Source organism: Uloborus diversus, chromosome 8 (genome assembly GCF_026930045.1).
Source record: "Uloborus diversus isolate 005 chromosome 8, Udiv.v.3.1, whole genome shotgun sequence".
Classification (NCBI taxonomy): Eukaryota; Metazoa; Arthropoda; class Arachnida; order Araneae; family Uloboridae; genus Uloborus; species Uloborus diversus.
In genome coordinates, this window is record NC_072738.1 from 140,180,093 (window position 1) to 140,199,604 (window position 19,512).

At 36.5% G+C, this 19,512-nt stretch overlaps 1 protein-coding gene across 1 annotated transcript; it reads right to left on the reverse strand.

The window, feature by feature from the left end:
• On the reverse strand, nucleotides 1–12,651 carry LOC129228239 (UNC93-like protein). The gene is made up of 4 exons (XM_054862907.1): nucleotides 12,617–12,651; nucleotides 5,520–6,488; nucleotides 1,843–2,110; nucleotides 1–324 (listed from the first exon to the last, which is right to left on the reverse strand). Exons 2-4 carry the CDS (start codon nucleotides 6,372–6,374, stop codon nucleotides 86–88), a joined length of 1,362 nt encoding a protein of 453 aa, XP_054718882.1. The 5' UTR covers nucleotides 6,375–6,488; nucleotides 12,617–12,651; the 3' UTR covers nucleotides 1–85.
• Between the last annotated feature and the right edge of the window lie 6,861 nt (nucleotides 12,652–19,512).

The following is a 19,512-nucleotide window of genomic DNA, read 5'->3' on the forward strand; positions in this document are numbered from 1 at the left end:
CACAGCGGGAATTCCTTTATTACTCTTTCTATTACAATAAAATGAGCAATGAAATACTTGTTATATATTTCCACTTATTTAATCTTTATTGTATTACTTGCGTTTGCATTTTCTCTTCTATTGTGTTATTCCTTTGAAGACTTAATTCTACAGTTACATAAAACACAATTGCAACAATAAGAAGCACCAGCAAGATATAAATCTTCACGTAGGTACACAGAGAGTCACTGTAGGCATACGCAATTGAAAATCCTAAAGAGCTCCAGAAATAAAAGTTAGAAAAGGCGGCTTCTTCGTTTTCTTTGAATATAACACCATAGAATGCTGCAAACAAAAAGCAAAATAAAATTAATGCAGTAGCAAGTGGAAAACAAAATTGTACAAAAAAAAAAAAAAAAAAAACTTAACCTGACATCATTATGAAGACTTTGCAGATCCTAACCGTAGCATTAAGATACTGCCAGGTTAGGTTTGCCCCAACTGCTTACATATTACTATTTCAGTATACATATCAGAACTATTAATACATTTTCAAACATTAGGGAAAAAAATACTTGAGAGTACTCTCAATACACAAATCAATAAACTTGAAGAAGCAAGTCGTTGATTGCAATTCGCAGTTCTAGATCTTGAATGCGGTGATTTACGAAATTAATAACTTGACACATGAATCGAGGAGCAGTTGCCCCTTGCAAGGCTAATATATAATTTGTTCTTTTTTACTAGCTCATGGACTTCTTCTGGCGTAGTGGTGAAAGCCCTGGGTAACCATCGTGGCGATCCTTGCATCATAGCCTCTCGCAACGTCATCGGCTAGCTTTACAAAGATGTTCTATCCCTATGTAACAGCCACAAGGCTCTCTCCTTTGTTGCTGTCTTCCATTTCTGCTGCATTTTTTTTCCCCACTACTCCAAAAATGGTAAATAAGACTTCGAAATGTGTTTTTCAAAAACTCATAATGTGCTTTCACACTCTATAGTGGTAAACATTCTAGTTCAACGTTTTGCAATGAAATAGTGCTCATACAACTGCGGCGATAAAAACTGGAACTAAGCTGAACCATTATGGTGGCATGGTGAAACAAATAGTACCATCATAAGGCTTCAACTCAGTACACTGTAAAAACGATTCAGAAACGTTTCTGGAAAATAATGGGCCGCTGATGTGCCCAATTTCTTCCAGTAACATATATTACAAAAGCCAGAAACTTTTTCCGCTAAAATTCATTAACCTTTCTGAAATTTTCCTGGAAACCTCCTGAAATATTCAGAAATCCTCCTGCCTAAAACTAGTCGCGTCTCTAGAACTTTAAAGTATGATATAATAGCTTGGTACTTTCCTGCATTTTCTGGAAAGCTCCAAAAGCCGTATTGCTAATATGGCTAAAGTTAAGACAGAATTGCAAGCAAGTATCAAGCATTTTACTCGCCTACAGTTCTAGCAAAGCTACGTAGTCCATTAACTGCTTTATGCCCTTTGGACGCCTTATCAGTCTAGACCAGCCACAGTCGAACTGAAGCCGATACACTTTATAAAGACGCTTAGTTAATCTTTAAACTGGGAGCTAAAAATATTTTTTACAGCAGGGAGAAGTCTGAATTCGTGCCACTTATAGCAATTCAGGAAACGTTTTGACGATGATACTTGATTTTTCCAGGAAGTGGATAAAAACCACTGAAATCCCGGAGCGTTACACGGAAATACTCAGTAACGTTTCGGAATTTTTTTACAGTACCAAATGACGGCTGCAACAAATGAGCACTGTTTCTCGGTGAAAGGTTGAACCAGATCTTTCACCATAGTAGAAATTGACAATTTAGGAAAGTAAGGCAGTTGCTTACCCGTAATCTGCGACCACCAGACACTAGCGCCAATTCCATAGATTCCAGACAGCGCGAAGAAGACGGAGAAGTTGCCGGTAGAGGGCTTGACGGCGAGGAGAACAATAAACATGGAGAAGTGAGATGCAGCGGCGATCAGGAAGACAGGAACCCGCGTCAGATGTTTGACGAGAAGACCTGATGAACAATCCATCACAGCACTTACCACTCCATAGCAAGTGGTCACAAAGCCCACTTGTGAGATGCCCCATTCACAGGCCACGTAGGACTAGAAAAGAAGAAAGATCACTAGTCCAATTTTTTTGCATGAAGGAATGAAATATCTTTACTAATAATAAAGCAGAAAGTCTCTCTGTCCGGATCTCTGTGACGCGCATAGCGCCTAGACCGTTCGGCCGATTTTCATGAAATTTGGCACAAAGTAATTTTGTAGCATGGGGGTGTGCACCTCGAAGCGATTTTTCGAAAATTCGATTTTGTTCTTTTCCTATTCTAATTTTAATAACAAAATTATCATAAGATGGACGAGAAAATTACGAAATTAGCATAACGTGGAACCGTAACATGGTCTCAAGCCAATTGGCGAGATACGAAATTATCATAACGTGGAACCGTAACATGCACTGTAAAAACGATTCAGAAACGTTCCTGGAAAATAATAGGCAGCTGATGTGCCCAATTTCTGCCAGTAACATATCTTTAAAAAACCAGGAACGTTTTCCGCTAAAATTCAGTAAGCTTCCTGATATTATCCTGGAAGCCTCCTGAAAAATTCAGAAATCTTCCCGTTTAAAGCCAGTTGTGTCTCTAGAAAACTAGAGTAAACTTACGAAGGTATAATATAATAGCTTAGCATCTTCCTGATTTATCAAGGAAGTTCCAAGAGCATTATTGCAAACATGGTCAAAGCTAAGCCAGAATTGCAAGTAAGTAACGAGAATTTTACTCGCCTGCAATTCTTGCAAAGCAGCGTAGTCCATACTTATTCGCTTCCTTTAGGAGCTTACTTAGCATGGACGGACCGCAACTGTATTGAAGCCGATACACTTTATATATAAGCAAAATTAATCTTTAAACTGGGAGATAAAAATCTTTTTCACAACGGTGAAAAGTCTGCATTCATGCAACTTGTAGCAATTCAGGAAACTTTTTGACAATGATACTTGATTTTTCCAGGAAGTGGGTTAAAACCATTAAAATCCCGAAACGTAACTCGGAAATACCCAGTAACGTTTCGGAATTTTTTTACAGTGTGGGTACAAGCCAATTGGCGAGAAAATTCACCATACATTAATTGTAAATATACAGGCGAACCAAAAGACCTTTTAATTTTTCTATTACGGGCAAAGCCGTGCGGTTACCACTAGTTTAAAATAAATCACTCTTATGTATTTCATCTAAGTTTGTCCAATCCGTCTATAAAATTTTACACTTCATTGAGCATAAGTTCTTATTCGGTTGTGGTCATTAGACCAACCAGCATAGGACCAAAAATGAGTTCCCCAACTGTAATGTCATTTTGGGCAGGTGACTCCTTGATGTGATAAGGGCTGTCCACAAATGGTATTGGGCATTGAGGAGGGAGGGGTGGGTTTTCTGAATTATATCGGTTTGTGACAAGGGGGTGGAAATGGGTAACAAGAAGTGTGACACAACACATTTATTATAAGAATATATTTTTGAAAAATATTGTGACATGTGACAATCGGAGGGGGGGGGCATTTTGTGACGAAGGGGGAAGGGTGAGAAGTATTGAAAAAAAGTATGTCATCATTTATGGACAGTACTTTAGTTTAATATGTTGTATTTTACAGGCATGTGTTGTTGCTGTTGACAAAGCCTAAATAACACAACAACACAGATATGTTGTTTTTAATTTTATATTACATATATTCCATAAGTTATTCCTTAAAATATACTTTATTTCTCATTTTATTTTCTTTTATGATTCTTGTTTTTTTGTGGCTCTCTTTGAAGCTTTAAAAAACTAATCCATAACTTACTTTTGCTAACACTGTTAGTGAAATGGTTCTTTATGATGGTTAGAGCTTTGAATGTTATTCTTCCAAATGTTCTTTGAACCCCTAATTGAATTGCTATTATAAAGAAAGAGAAATATGGGGTTTGTGATTTTTTTTATCATTTTTATTTATACCTACAATATATCTTACATAGATAAAGCACTATGAAACCAACGTCGGATATCTTAAAAGTACCTAACCTCTATGACAGCAGTGATTGCATTTAATGGTTTAACTGAGTAAGGTTAAAACAAAATTTTTAAACAGATTTTGATTGGACTTACTATTAGTAGTTTACAGCTCACAAAACAGTCAACAATTTCAATTTTTCTACGTTTAAATAAGGAAGCCAAGAGTGCTAAACAAACTGGTAGCTAATATAGAATTAGCTCTGACCAGACGAGTGACCGAAGCGATGGTTCGGTTCAACTCGAAGATTGAAGGCAAGGCAGGGTATTTTCAGTAAGTTCTGGAATTGATTGAGCTGGCGGTGTATTTCATGTATTTGCCCTGGTCTTAAGGTGGTAACTTACAGAAAATAGTATTAACTCCTCTATATTATAAAAAATCGTTCATTTATATTTCAATTCTAAACGTTTGAATGGAAAAAAATAAATGTTATTACCCTTGTGCAATAGCTCTTGTAGAAGACATCAGGAAGCTTACAAGAAAATGACTGCGGTACAAGCAGCAAATGGTTCTTATAAATTAAATTTAGGTGCTATGAGTTGATACTGAACTTAATCATCAGAAGGATTTATATAATTAGATTACCAGGTTTATACGACCCAAAACATTTAATTGTCAGTCCGAAGCACTTCGACATACATTAATTCCATGGGAAAGGTTAGATTAATCAGGATGTACTATTAGCACCACACTGTGGAAAAATTTCGAAACGTTACAGAATATTTTTGGGCATTTCACGGCTTTCCACCAGTTTCCTGTGAAAAACATGTACATTTGCGAAACGTTTCCTGAATCGTTATAAGTTTCATGAAAACAGAATTTTCTTTCATATAAAAAATACTCTTAGCTAGCAATTTAAAGATGGATTCAGTTTATTCATAGGTGCTTCGCCATCAGCTGTTCTACGGATCCTCCACAATGACTGAGCTTCAAACGGGGACGAAGTTCAGTCCCTGGATATTGTAGCTTGGCACTTATTGCTGGCGAATGAGCTGTTCGTTATTTGCTTTCAATTCTGCATAAGCTCCGGCCTTATTTGCACCAGGAGCTTTCGGTGTAAATTAGAAATGTAGCATGCTATTATTATGAACGCATCTCAATATTTTTCAATGTTTCTGATTTACTCAAGAAACACAACTAACTTTAATTAGGCAAGTTACTGAATTCTTCAGGAACATTGCAGGTTCACTGACTTTTAGCAAGGAGCATTTCTGTTTTTAGCCATTTATGTTACTGGCAGAAATTAGTCGGACTAGCTGCTCGTTACTTAATGATACGTTCCTGATTTTTTTTTCTATCCCATAGTGCATATTCCGCATTTTAGGGTTATTTTCAGAAAAACAGCTTTAGCATTAACTCATACAATCGAAAAATCTATTAAACATAGTAATGATATGCGTGCCACGTTATTTCATGAAATAGCATTCACTTTGAAACAAATAAAACGAGAAAAGAAAATATTATTACCTTTGTATAATCGCTGTTGTAAAAGCCGTCAGCAAGACCACAATAAAACGACAATGGTACAAGAAGCAGCTGGTTCTTATTTTTCATATGCTTCAATGTAGCAATTAACAAATCGGCAGAGAAACCTTTGTCAGAAGATTCGTCTTTGCTGGAGTCGTCGCTCTGAAGAGGGTCCAAAACGAACATTACGACAATTCCAGCGACGAGCACAAAACAAAGATAAATCAAAGTAAGCGTATTCCATTTTTCTGTTGATGGTGGTTGCAGATTCGGATTCTCAATTACCACTCCACTCTGACAGTAATCGGAACCGCAAAAATATGATGTTTCGTTAGTTTCAAAATGGTCAAGATCTTGGTGATTTCTAAGAACTGTGTAAGATATCACGTTTCCCCAAATCTCTGCATTTTCGTGGAAGAAAGAATACAGTCCGAAAAACCAGGCATTGACCACACTGATGGAAGCCTTCGTGTAGCCCGAGTACTGGAAGCTAATGTCGTTGACGTAGGTGCTCCTAGCCGCCCATAGTGGGCCAAACGCTAGTCCACTTAGCACTGCAGAGGGGATGAGGGTCGACCACGTGGGGTACATGTTTGCTGCTACATAGGGACAGATGCTGAAGACGGATATGATGAGGGTCTTCTTGCAGCCGAAGTTCTTGATGAAATAGGTTGGAAGGAAAAAGGATGAGATGGTGAAACAGGCGTAAATCACAGATTGAGAGGCGATGCCAAGACCACCCTTTTGATTGACGGTACTTTGGAGGTTGCTCAAGGAGTCGAAAGCTGTGAAGACCAGGAAGTGTCCGAAAGCTAAGGCGACGAGGTTTTTTATGATTTTCGACTTTTCGTTCATATTTGGGCGGAGTTCGATAAGTTCTTTCAGTAATTTAAATCATATTGATAACCTTTTCGATTTTTTTTTCTGCGTGACGTGTTTTTTATTCATATTTTGGCAAATTCCGTTGCTCTGAAAATAAAAATAAGGGGAAAATAAACATTCATAATGCAATAGGGAACTGTCATGGAAATGAAGTAAACTTATGTTATGTTGGTTATAACAAACAGGCACAAAACTGCACAGGTCAGTAGAACATAAAATTCAAGATATCAAATTTTTTTAAGACGGAATACATATATAGGGCGACAAAAGCTTTTAAAAAGGATTTAAATTGATGACCAGGAAAGTTTCAAAAGCCCAAATTCCACTCTTCTTACCAGGAAGTCACACGATAATGCAATAATGAAAAATAAATAAGTGGCAATCGAAAGTGCATTGTTAAACATGTTTCTGGACGCATAAGTTGTTTGCCCATGTGTCCCCGTTATCAAAATATAAGGTCTTATAGCCAACTGAAATTTCAATAAAAGTTGCCAAAATTAACGAGCTTCAGTGAGTAATGGAAGTCATCTTTCACGCATGGATGCAGTATGTGAAATTGCTTGATAAATTTCTTTCCAAGTTTTCAAATTTCTTGAAATTTCGGTAGATTTTACGACCTTACATCTCGACAACCTATTTGCTACCTATTTAAACTTCTTTTTAATGATTACAGTATTCGCTTGCTTTCCTGGTTAGCCTTGAAGTTTGTTAACTTTATTATCAGTTAACTTCACAATTAGGGGAGACTGGCCCAAATCGAGTATGGTTTTCGAAGAACGCTCGAAAATTGTAGTTTGTGGATTTTTATCGTAACCATTTCGGTTTTATTTCCTAGCAATGTTCTTGAACTTCAAAATAAAAAGAGATCTTTGTATTATTTTTTACCCAATATTTATTTGTTATCAAACTTTACAAACATTTGAAAAACCCGCTTTGCCCTACCAGGGAGCCCAAAGAAAATAAGCTTAACTAATTGTAGTTTGGTACATTTGAAAATCAAATATGAAGATTTAAATAACAAAAAAAAGTTGACTAGCTGCCTGCCATTATATAAAAAATTATAAAACAGTTGTACTGATCCAATTTAAAGTCAGCACATTTGTTTATGAAACATAAAGAAATAACTTATTAAATCAATAGACTAATAAATGGCCATTCTAAAAAATAAATGTTTAAAGTTATACTTCTCCAATTAAAATAGAAAATCTAAGTCAGCACACGAGTCAAGAAATTATAAATAAATATATATGATTAAATCCTATATCCGCTTTGCCCAAAGGCACGTTTTTCATTTCAATAATTAAACCTTAAATTTAAAAAAGAAACAAACGAAATGACTATCGTAGTTTGTAGGTGGATGGTGTCAGAAAAACGTAATATTATTGACAATCAATAATAATAATGCAGTGAAACCTCCGAATAGCGGACAGTCAAGGGACCAGAAGTTTTGTCCGTTATTGGGAGGTGTCCGCTATTAGGAGGAACTACTTAATTTACCTTTTTCAAAATGTACTGTTGTTCCCTTTGTAGAACGCAATGGAAACAATTGCGAAAGGTTTACTAAATTTTACGTCAAGAGTAATTAATCTGTTTTTTCTTAATAAAGGTATACTGACAGCACACACTTGTCTTAAAAAGCATTTAATCAATTAACTTATCTAATTAATCCGTTAAAACAGTTTGACATCTCTTTTTTGCATTACAAGCCTGTTTCTCAATATAAATATTTAAATCACTTATCTTAGCAAGTCCTTCAGTGTCCCCTTTGCTCAGGAAAAAGTTTTTCAATTCTTTACTGTATTTCAGTGCTTCCGAAAATTCTCTACTTTTTATGGTTAATTTATTTTATCTCGATTATCACTATTGCATGATTGACAGTTGGCAATATGACCTTGAATGTGGGCAAATCTTTTTCATGTCTAAAAATTAAACAACCCAACGAAACCACGGCGCCATAAAGCCGACTACTACCGGCGCCGATCTGCTCAATTGCATCTCTCGAGAGCCCCAGTTAGAAAAAGCGCCCAGTTCCCTCTTAACTTTTGAATAGTTATTGTGTACAAAATTCATTAAAATCTTAAGAAAAACGTACGTTAATTGTTAGACTGACATCAGTTTTCACTTATCTGCTTCAATACTCTCAAAACTAGCCGTAACAAAATAATGACTTTTTTTTTTTCTTTTTCATTTTTTGCTGCTCGCAAAAAGTACCATGTCTTTTAGTTCTTTTTTTTTTTTCTGCCCCCAACTTTTAAGCCCCAATCGCTGCCTCTGCCCACATAGGCCGATTTAAGACTGAGTTCCTGGGGGGGGGGGGGGCAAGATTTTTTTTTTTTAGCAACATTTTTATTGCCCCCCACTCCCATGTTTTTGTCTGTTTCCCGTGCTGCATAAGTCCATGCTTTACTTTTTTGTGTGTCGTTTTCATTAATGTGTGTTTTCATGCTGTCCTTTTTGAATTGACCTTAAGAGAGGGAGCTGGTATCAAGAGAGTGACGCAGGGCTCCCTTTTAAGTGGGAAATAGAACATCTCCAATTTTAGGGGGCAGGGGGTTTCTCCCTCGGAGGAAATTTTGTAAAATGGATATGAAATTCTGCATTATGAAGCCTTATAAAGGTTAACTGGATAGACATAGAAATTGATGACTAGATTATACAATTGTACAGTATTGTTCAAACTTTGTAAGAAACAGCCATTTTAAGTTTGAAAGAAAAAGATAGATTTCTCATTGCAACAACCTTTTTTTAATTATAAGTAGTGCAGAAAACGAAAAGGAATAGAGAAAAGGAATAGAAGTAGTGTAACATTTTTTTTCCTGGCTAAACAGATTAACAATATGCAGTAGTAATTGGAGCCCATTTTGCTTAGGATTTTCAAAGACTTATCTAATTATTTTCAAGGACTCTAGAATAAATAAAATTATTTAATGCACTTCATTTGTACTTTCCAGTCTCTGATATTTTAGTACTTGATTGTAAATTTTTACAGTCCTGTTCTAACTTTGTGAGAAATAGTTATTTTAAATTTAAAAGAAAAAAGAAACCAAACATTTCTCATGACAACAACTTTTCTTCAGTTGCAAGTGGGGCAGAAAACGAATAGAAATAGAAGTAGTATTTTTTTCTGTGCTAAACAGATAGACAATGTGCAGAAGAAGTAAGATAAAAGCAATCAATACAAAATAATTTCCAAAATACTGCATTCGGGATTGAATAAATAGCAAGATATGAAATATGTGAGTCACAAAAATTTATTTGAAATAATATGTTACCAACGTGAGGACCATGATTTTTACATTTTTAATACAGGATGTGGCAAGGAGCTGAATTTGACATATTTTGGCATTCCTCCCCCTCTACCATTTGTTAGAAATTTTAAAATTTAAGGTTTGTAGCCACACGTTTCCCAAATATTCAAGGTTTTCAAGCACTTAAAAATGAAATTAGTTTTTTCAAGCAATTTCCATTTTTTAAGGAACGAATCATGATTTTTTTTGGGAGTTAGGGACCCACTTCAAAGCAGGGGCCCTAAGCAATAGCTTGTTTATCTTATAGGCAAATTCGGTCCCATTTGTAATTCACTCTTACCTGCAAATTTTTGCTTGATTTTTTTGTAATTTTTATAAAAATTCGTCAGTTTTTACAGTTAAAGGATTTTTACGATTTTACCAATCTTTGTTAGGTTTTTATAGACTTTTATAAAATTTCAGTAAATTTTTCCAAAACTTTTGATGACTCAATTATTTAGATTTCCATAATGACAAGGACTGATTCACTTACACTTAGATGATTATGACTGACCTTACTTTTTAAACAGTATTTATAAAGTAAGTAAAATTGTACTCTCCCTCTAAGTAAAAAGATTCATTTAATCAAAACACTCAGATAACTGAAATTTAGTCAGTTTGCGATAGTATTTATTTTCTCTCTCTCTTTCTTTGAGGGAGAGGGGGGAGAAGGAAAAAAACTTTTTTAGAATTTCTCAAAAGGCCAATTAATCTACTAAGAACATAAATATTATGCACAAATATACTTTAAATGTGGACACAAATCACAACGAGTGGATCGTTCTGTTAGCGCGAATGGGGTGAGGTGGGGGGAGTTTCCCCCCCTTTGCTTTAGGTTCTAATTTGTTAAAATAATCGTCAATTATTATAAGTGTTGCAGCTTAATGTATAGCTCGGTTTAGCCTATATTTTCATTCGTATACTTGCCCAAATGGTTTTCAGTCCAAAATAGTGAATGTAGACACATTTTCAGCACCCCAGTGACAGCTGTACTATTTGTATATTTAATGTTCGTTTTTTTTTTTTCTCCTTTTCTTTTCTCCCATCAGAAAAGGACATTCGCTTTTCTCTTCATTTTCATTGAACTATTCAAAAAAGAAAAAGTCATGATTTTTTTGTTTTAAGATTTTGGAAGATGTGTTGATACTATATAAAGTCCTCCCATAACTGGGGGGCATTTCCCCCTATGCCCCCTATAAATCCACCCATGCCCTTCTGAACTATTCAAAAAAGAAAAAATAATATATATTTTTTAATTTTTGGAAGATTTGTTGTTACTACATAAAGTCCTCCCAAAACTGGGGGGGGGGGGCATTGCCCCCCCCCCCGTAAATCCGCCCATGTTTGCCCATTACCACCCTTTTAATTCCAAGAAACAGTGATAAGGAAATGACCGGGAGGGGGGGATATCAGTTGTGGAGGATGAAAAGCGTTGAAAGGCAAGCAGTTACTAAGATATTCTGCGAAAAGAAAAAAAACCGGAAGTGCTACGATCGCAAGGGAAATTTTTTGTGAAATAACTGTCCGTTATTCGGAGTGTCCGTTATTCAGAGTTAATTACATGGAATGGCCTATACTGAGGGACTGGGACTTGCAAAAATGTCCGTTAATTAGAGGTGTCCGTTATTCGGGAGTGTCCGTTAAGGGAGGTTTCACTGTAATAATAATAATAATAAGCTGGCCTTCAACTAATCACAAGTTACAAAACTTCATTTTTTTTTCTGAAATGTCTCATTTGTTCAGTATTATTATTTTAGGTTTGGTTGCGCCATGCCGCTTCACTGTTGCTTCGCTGGGACTGATTAAAACTCGGGGGTGTTCATGTAAACGTGACATACGTATGCATCGCCGCTTACACACCACTGATCTGAACTATTCAGTTCAGTGTTACACACCATAGGGGAGCATACGAAGGCTTGACCGGCTCTCTCTGGGTCATCCTCCCCTACTGTGATTTAAATTTGTTTTTCGCAACGATTGATAAGCTTCTTCCCCCAACCAAGACAGAGCGATATAAAAAACTTGAACTAGTATCCGTAATTCCAAACAAATCGTAAGGAAGCGTTGTAGTCTCTGGCAAATGGCAGCTGAAAAACGGAAAACCAAGGACGGATATGACCTGTCCAACATGACATCTACCTTTTAACCGCAAAATTGAAATGTTTAACTTCTTTGGCTAATTTCTTAAACCACCGCAAGATGGAGTATTCAAGCCACGGAACTATTCCCTTGCTCATTACCACCTCTTCCGGTAAGCTGTTCCAAGGTTCCACTACCCTGCTAAAATAATAATTTTTCCTAATATCAATGTTAGCCTGAGATTTAAATAGCTTAAAACAATGACCCCTTGTCCTGTTTTCAGTGCTAAACTTCAGCCCCGTAACATCTTTCATTTTAATAAATTTAAACAACAGAACCATGTCCCCTCGGTCTCTTCTTTTGCTCAAGACTGTACATTTTTAGCCTTCTAAGCCTGCAATCATAGTCTAATTGAGGAAGTCCATTTATTAGCCTTGTAGCCCGCCTTTGAACCCTTTCCAATACATTAATATCTTTCTTAAGATAAGGAGACCAAAACTGAACAGCATACTCCAAATGAGGTCTTACCAAACTTCTGTATAAGGGCAGAAGAACTTCTTTGGATTTGTTTGAAATAGATCTATTGATAAACCCAAGCATCTTATTTCGACAAACTTTGTCTCACGATTCTGCAAACTTACCATCATTCGCCAAAATTTGTAATTCTATTCGACAAAATTACCACCTTTCGGCAAATTTTGTCCGACAATTCGGCAAAATTATTATTAATTCTGCAAATTGAGATTTTCCGCCCTCCCAAAAATTTAAGTTCGGCACGCCCCTGACAGTGCCTTCTGTACGTAAGAAAAACTCATCCAAATTAATCTTGAAATGAAACAACTTACTTACCGCTCTCCATTCTCCATTTCCTTTTACCAGACAAGGGATTCAAAAGAAAGCTGTCAGAATTTTTCTCTTCGCTGCCCGAGCCAAATTCTGACGCCACGCAGCTGATAAAGGGATGTTTATGTTACAGAGGCTTCCAAATTTAATCGATCTGACACTCTGTATGAAATATTCGAAGTTGAAGGTCCTTATCTAATCGTGACTGCTATTTTTTTTCGGCAACTCGGCATCTAAGGAAATTTGTGGTTTTTTTTTTTTCTTTTATGGAATCATGTTTAGTAAATCATGGATCAGAACATTTCTATCACTCCAGACTTCACTCAATCACCAAGCATCCCAAAGTTAATTAACTTCAGTAAATAAATAAAATATCAACCCGTCTGAAGCCAACGCTAACAATTGAACATCTTTAAAATTTAAAATCCAGTAAAATAAGATAGCTCAGGGAAAACTGCAGACATGATACTGTTCTTACATGCAAAATACTAGTAGATAAAATTGATTATTTCTACATTATTTAATGTTGATTTTACTTTATATTTATACTTCGATCTCTTAAAACGAGAGCTCAAAACAGTATTTTAATGTATGAACGGTACATTCACACTGTAAAAAAGTTCCGAAACGTTACTGAGTATTTCCGTGTAACGTCTCGGGATTGTAATGGTTTTTTATCCACTTCCTGGAAAAATCAAGTATCACTGTCAAAAGGTTTCCTGAATTGCTACAAGTCGCACGAATGCAGACTTCTCGCTGGTGTGAAAAATATGTTTAGCTTCCAGTTTAAAAATAAACTGAAAGCATTTATTAAGTTGTATTGGATTTAATCCCGCAGCAGCTCGTGCAGACTGTTTAAGCTCCCAAAGGGAGCAAAAAGTCCATGGACTACGTATTTTTGCAAAAACTGCAGCCAGGTAAAGTTTTCTATGCTTACTTGAAATTCTCTCTTTTAGCTATAGAGAGAAGTAGAGCTCCTTGAAAAGGACAGGCTGACTTATCCGACATTTTGGTTCCAAGACAAAATTGGATCCAACCTCGTTTCTAGTATTTATAAATACGTTATAATATTCGCTGGTTGCTATGTCGTAACGCAATTGATGATAAGTTGAGTAAAATGTCACTGAAGGTAAATCTAGAAAGATTACTTAGTTCACAAATTCAAAAAAAAAAAAAAACATATCAAGAAATGTTTACTGTAATAAACCTCATTTTGTCACCTTATCTGTTTTTAATTTGTATAAATTAAATCGTCTTCATCTACAGAATAAAATAATCAAACATCAATCAGGCAACACATCTAAAGCTTTCACACCACTTTTCTGAAATGAGACTTTTGCACAAATACTATTTTTTTCGCCCGACAATTTTGGAACCAAAATGTCGGATAAGTCAGCTCCCCTTATATAGGAGCCTTAGAGAGAAGCTATGATCATGTTTGCAGTATTTCTTGCGAAACTCCCTTGATAACTCAGGAAGGTGCCTAGTTATGTTACAGGTGCTTACACAAGCAGGGGCGCCGACTTGCAAAAATTATTGAGGGGGCTAGACATCACCGGGGGCTTAGGGGGTTATGTACTTCCACGGAGGTTCCCCCCCCCCCAATAAAGGTCAGATTTTTGTTCCTTGAAAATGCCAATTTACATATTTTCTGGTGTGTATAATTTAAACAAACAAATGTGACATGGCGTTTTCAAAGTAAAACAATCTAAAAATTGGTATACAAATTTTCTGTTTCAACTAGATCATGTCACTTGTCTTAGTAAGAGAAATTTTTTTGTTCATTTTTACGGGGAGTCGTGCAGTGCCGTAGCTAGGCATTGAAAAAGGTAGGGCACTTGACTTGCATAGAAGGGCACTCCCAGAGACGCGGACTAAAAAAAATATATTGTGTGTGTGGGGGGGGGCATACCGGAGGGTCTTGCAGCGGGAAATTTTCTAAAATTGAGATGAAAAATAGTGAATTTTAAAGCATTTCAAAGTTATATAATGAACATTAGAACCCCGAAAACTCGACAAGCCTGAAACATTTTTTGGCTTTGAAAAAAGGAAAAAATAAATACAAACATACACAGTATTTTTTGTAAAAAGGTAATTTAATTTACACATGTTTTTTAAGACCAGTTTTTTTTTTTCATTAGTGATATCGACTAACATACTCATATGTAAACGCAAGTCTCTCAATGTCTAGGTCATTTTTGAAAAGCAGTTGATTTTTCAAAATTTGTTTCACCTCTGTTTAACAAAAGCAAGCACTCTTGTGCAACTGCAATAACCTGTGGGAGTTCAGTTGATGTAAACCGCCCGATAATGCAGGTTGCGCCATTTCGCAAACCTCATCAATGTATTGCCTTGTAGTGCGTTGGGATTTCCTATTCCTATTCAGAGTCACAACTGACTACAACTGTATTTATGTCGAGGATTGCATACTAAGTGCCTTGCCTCCATTATTTTATATACCGATAGATGGCAGCACCATCACCGGATTGAACAGTTAATGAGAATTTAGAACTAGTCCAGGAGCTAATAGCTACCTGGTGCTAGCACCCCCAGAGGTATTGTTTCACTTGGAGGACATTGAGACCACGAGCATATTTAACGTCGCCCAGTCCCCTTTAATGACGACGGTGGATCTTCGACCATCGAGGTTCGAACTCAGGACCCTCCGGCCCCGAATCCGACACTTTACCGATCGGGCTACCACGGCCCCTTTGGGATTTTGAAAGTGTGGCTTCGTTGTTTTCATACTTCTTTGGTATCCGTCGATTCTGAGGAAACGAAGGATGTTGAATTTGTTCATTTTGCGAAGATTTTTCTTTTAAACACAATACTCAAAAGTATTCAAAACTATCACGCCTCTCATTTAATATACAAATCAAACCCTCGTATATTTTTTCCAGATCAGCAACACTTAGATGAGCGCGTCGCATCGCTGCCCACCAGCAACAGACTTGACCCGTAAGTTCGCGCACTGGGACAAATTCTAAGTGTGCTTGCAGCACCGTAACACTATCATTATTCATTCCACTCGTTTTCAGTTAACCTGCTTACTACCGCAATAATTATTTGTTTTAACTTGTTACTGAATGTATTTTACAAGAAAAGCTATCTTCAAAGAAAGAAAATAAAAGTTAAATTTATGAGTTTAGAAAGCATAATATAACTAATAATTTTCTTGATTTATTGGGGGGGCTCTGCCCCCTCAAAAATATTTTTGAGGGGGCTTGGGCCCCCTCAGGCCCCATGGAGTCGGCGCCACTGTACACAAGCTTGTTCTAAAGTTCCAGAGACACTACTGGCTTTAAATGGGAAGATTTCTAAATATTTCAGGAGGCGTTCAGGATAACTTCAGGAAAGTTACTGAATGTTAGCGGAAAACGTTCCAGGTTTTTGCGAGACATGTTACTAGCAGAAATTGGGCACATCAGCTGCCCGTTATTTTCCAGGTACGTTTCTGAATCGTTTTCACAGTGCAGTGAATATGCAAAGCTTGTTGGCAGAACAATTTTTGGCATAAAACTAGGCTAGCCAACAGATTTCTGAAATTCTCCCTCCCCCCCCCCCCCCCCCAGCATCACGGCTATTTAAAAGGGTTCAAACCCTTGATTGGTTTTTAGAGGGTTTTAGAGGACAGTTCATTCTCAATGCTACGAGCAAATGGTTATTATGAACTTAACCAGGGGTAATTATCTTCAGGTTAGGTTCATAACCTTCTACCAGGAGTAATAAGACATTACACAAGCAGATAAACTAAAACATTTTATTCCTTACATGTTAATATTTATAACTGACTTTACACTGTAAAAACGATTCAGAAACGTTCCTGGAAAATAATAGGCAGCTGATGTGCCCAATTTCTTCCAGTAACATATCTTGGAAAAACCAGGAACGTTTTCCGCTCGAAGCCAGTAACCTTTCTGAAATTAACCTGTAAGTTTCCTAATGAAGTGCGAAATCTTCCCTGTTAAAGCCACTCATGTCTCTAAAACTTTCTAGAAAAAATAATTAGGTTTAGTGTTATTGATTAGAACCTTCTTGATTTACCAAGAAGACTCCATAAAAATCAGAGCGAACACGGCCAAAGCTGCGCAAGAAAGAACCAAGCATATCTGTTGCCTACAATTCTTGCCTTGCAAAGCTGTAGATTGACTTATTTCGCTCTCATTGGGAACTTAGTCAATCTGGGCAGACCGTAAGTAGCCTCAGGCCGATACATTTAATAAACACGCTCATTCAATCTTTAAACTGGTTGCTAAAAGTATTTTAAACAACAGTGAAAAGTCTGCACGCGTGCAACTTGTAGCGATTCAGGAAACTTTTTTGTGAAGATACTTGTTTTTACGGAGAAATAGGTGAGAACGTGTGAAATCCCGAGATGTTCCACTGAAATAACCAGTAACGTTTCGGAATTTTTTTACAGTGTAGTAAGAAGAGATATGTTGAATGAGGAACAAAAATCTGAAAATTGTTCACATGTACTTTTTATTGGCTAGGGTTTCTCTTTTTTTTTTCTTTTTTTTTCTCTTTTTTCTGTTTTCGTCCTTTTTTTTGGTTTGAATCTTGTTGTACAATTCCTCTCAAGCCAATCCAATATCCATTTTGCGTCTTGCGTGTCAATATTACAAGTGACGAAGTAACTATCCTTAATAATCCTTCTTAGATAATTATTTTTAGACTTTTTTGGCCATCTTTAATCAAATTTAACTTTTATCGGGAAGTAAAGCAAAACGGGAAGTAAAAACTGGGACTACCGCGATCAAAAAGAAATTTTTCTGAAAACCCAAACCGGCAAGCTCACTTAACAGCAAAAGTTAAATCAAATCTTTGCAGAGGAGAAAAATTCTGAATAGCATTGAACGAAAGATGAAAGTTCGAGGGCAAATCAAAATGTCTTAGCGCCTATTTTTTATTCGCCGAAAAAAAGGTACATACAGGTATTTTCAAATACAGCGCGACGCAAAAGTTTAGACAATGAGCAAATTCACACGAATTTCGAAATCTATTTATTCAGTTTCTAAGACTACTTTAGTCTAAGGTGCAATGCATACTATGTAATATTTATAGCAATGAAAAGTTGACCTGTGCATTTTACAAGTTTTTACATTGTAACAAAAAATTAACATTGTCTCAAAAGTTTAGACACAAACGAAATAAAAATTGAATAAAACAGTTTTAAAACCTGCTTGTGCATCCATTTTTCTTTATTAGTTCATAAATACGAGTTTCCATCGAAGAAACTAAATTTTGCATGGTTTAGGACTCAATTTCGTACCATACTTCCTCAATAGATCTCTTAAGTTCCGATACAGAAGTGTATTGTCTACATTGTTGTAAACTTTGTAACACATGATGCCACAAAGATTCTCTATAGGGTTGAGGTCTGAGCTACAGGCTGGCCAATTGAGAACTTTTACATTATTTGAATTTAACCAAGATTTTGTGTTTCCTGCAGTGTGAATCGAAGCATTGTCTCCCTGAAATTCCCACTGAAGGCCCTCTATAAGCTCAGCAAATGGTAGGAGATTATCCTCTAGTGTCTTAGTGTAATGCTGTGATGTTTGGCGACCACTGGTAAAGGTCAAAGACACTTGTCCATTGTAGCAAAACGCTGCCCAAACCATCACAGAGTCACCACCTTGTCGGCGACTAAAAAACATCTGGGTTTCCTTTCGTAAATCATGCCAGTACGATGTCCAGCCATCTGGACCATCCAGATTCCACTTTTTTCCGTCGCTAAATATTACTGATATCCATTTCTATCCATATGACATATGATTTCGAGCCCACAACATTCGTTGTGATTTATGATGTGGCTTTAGAGCTGGTTTCTTTTTCATTTTTCAGTGAACCATTGTCCCTGTTTCCAAAATTCGTCTACGAATTGTATCCTTTGATACCGAAAGCCCCAAGGAGCTTTGAACTTCACGAACAGTCATTTGTTGGGTACTTGCTAGTCTTTGGATCTGACGATCATCCCATTTATTCGTCACACGCGGCCTCCCAGATCTGCGTATTGCTTTATAATTGCAGTAACTTGATAAAATTCGATCAATAGATTTCTTTGATCTATTAATAAAAGCCGAAATTTCAGGAACAAGCTTACCTTCAGCTTTCAACTGCCAAATCTTAGTTACCGCATCCGCTTTAATCTGCTCAGCTCGCCTACCAAGTGTTATAGTTGGCAGACCTCAAGTACAAGAGGTCTGTAATGTCATCTCTTTTAAATTTGCATATACGAAAAAAAATCACAGAAACTCGTAATAGTGTCTAAACTTTTGCAAAAAGCAAATTTCTATTTTTATCCAAAGCAGTATTGTTAAAGCATATCAAACAATTGTATTTTGGTTATAGTATTTCAAAAGAGTTTTTGAATATGTTTGCAGACTTTTGAATTCCTACTATCGCAATTCTAACTTCTACAGTTGAAGAACGTCATTGTCTAAACTTTTGCATCGCAGTGTATACGTAGCGTACTACGTACCTTACATTATTTTTCCACATAGTCACCATACCGGTTCAGATATTTGTCCTATTGCAGCACTAAATTAGAGATCCCCTTGTTGTATAATTCTTCCGGTTGCGTGTGGGTGGAATCACCGCGTTCTTGGCTTCTGTCCTGCCAAAAACTTCTTCAGTTGACCGAAATCTTAAAAATCACTAAGTGGAAGGTCTGGACTTGGGATCACTAAGGGGAAGGTGCATTTCCCTGTGAATTGCTATGGGCTTTTCTCCCTTGATCCATACAAAACAAATAACACTTCGCTGCTCATAAACTGTGGACATCTAAAGAACAACCGCCATTAATGACTGATAGCAGCTCCGCTCATCAAAGCAAAAGAATTTTGTTGATGATTTGCATAGCATGACAGAATTAAATCATGATTCAGAAATTAGAAACATAT

Bases quoted from the DNA above. Each gene is read 5' to 3' on its own strand.
- LOC129228239 (XM_054862907.1), bottom strand. From the start codon at position 6,374: ATGAACGAAAAGTCGAAAATCATAAAAAACCTCGTCGCCTTAGCTTTC. The intron at 2,111-5,519 runs GTAATAATATTT...CTTCTTTTCTAG, and splicing joins ACAACAGCGATTATACAAAG to TCCTACGTGGCCTGTGAATG. The intron at 325-1,842 runs GTAAGCAACTGC...TTTTGTTTGCAG, and splicing joins CTGGTGGTCGCAGATTACGG to CATTCTATGGTGTTATATTC.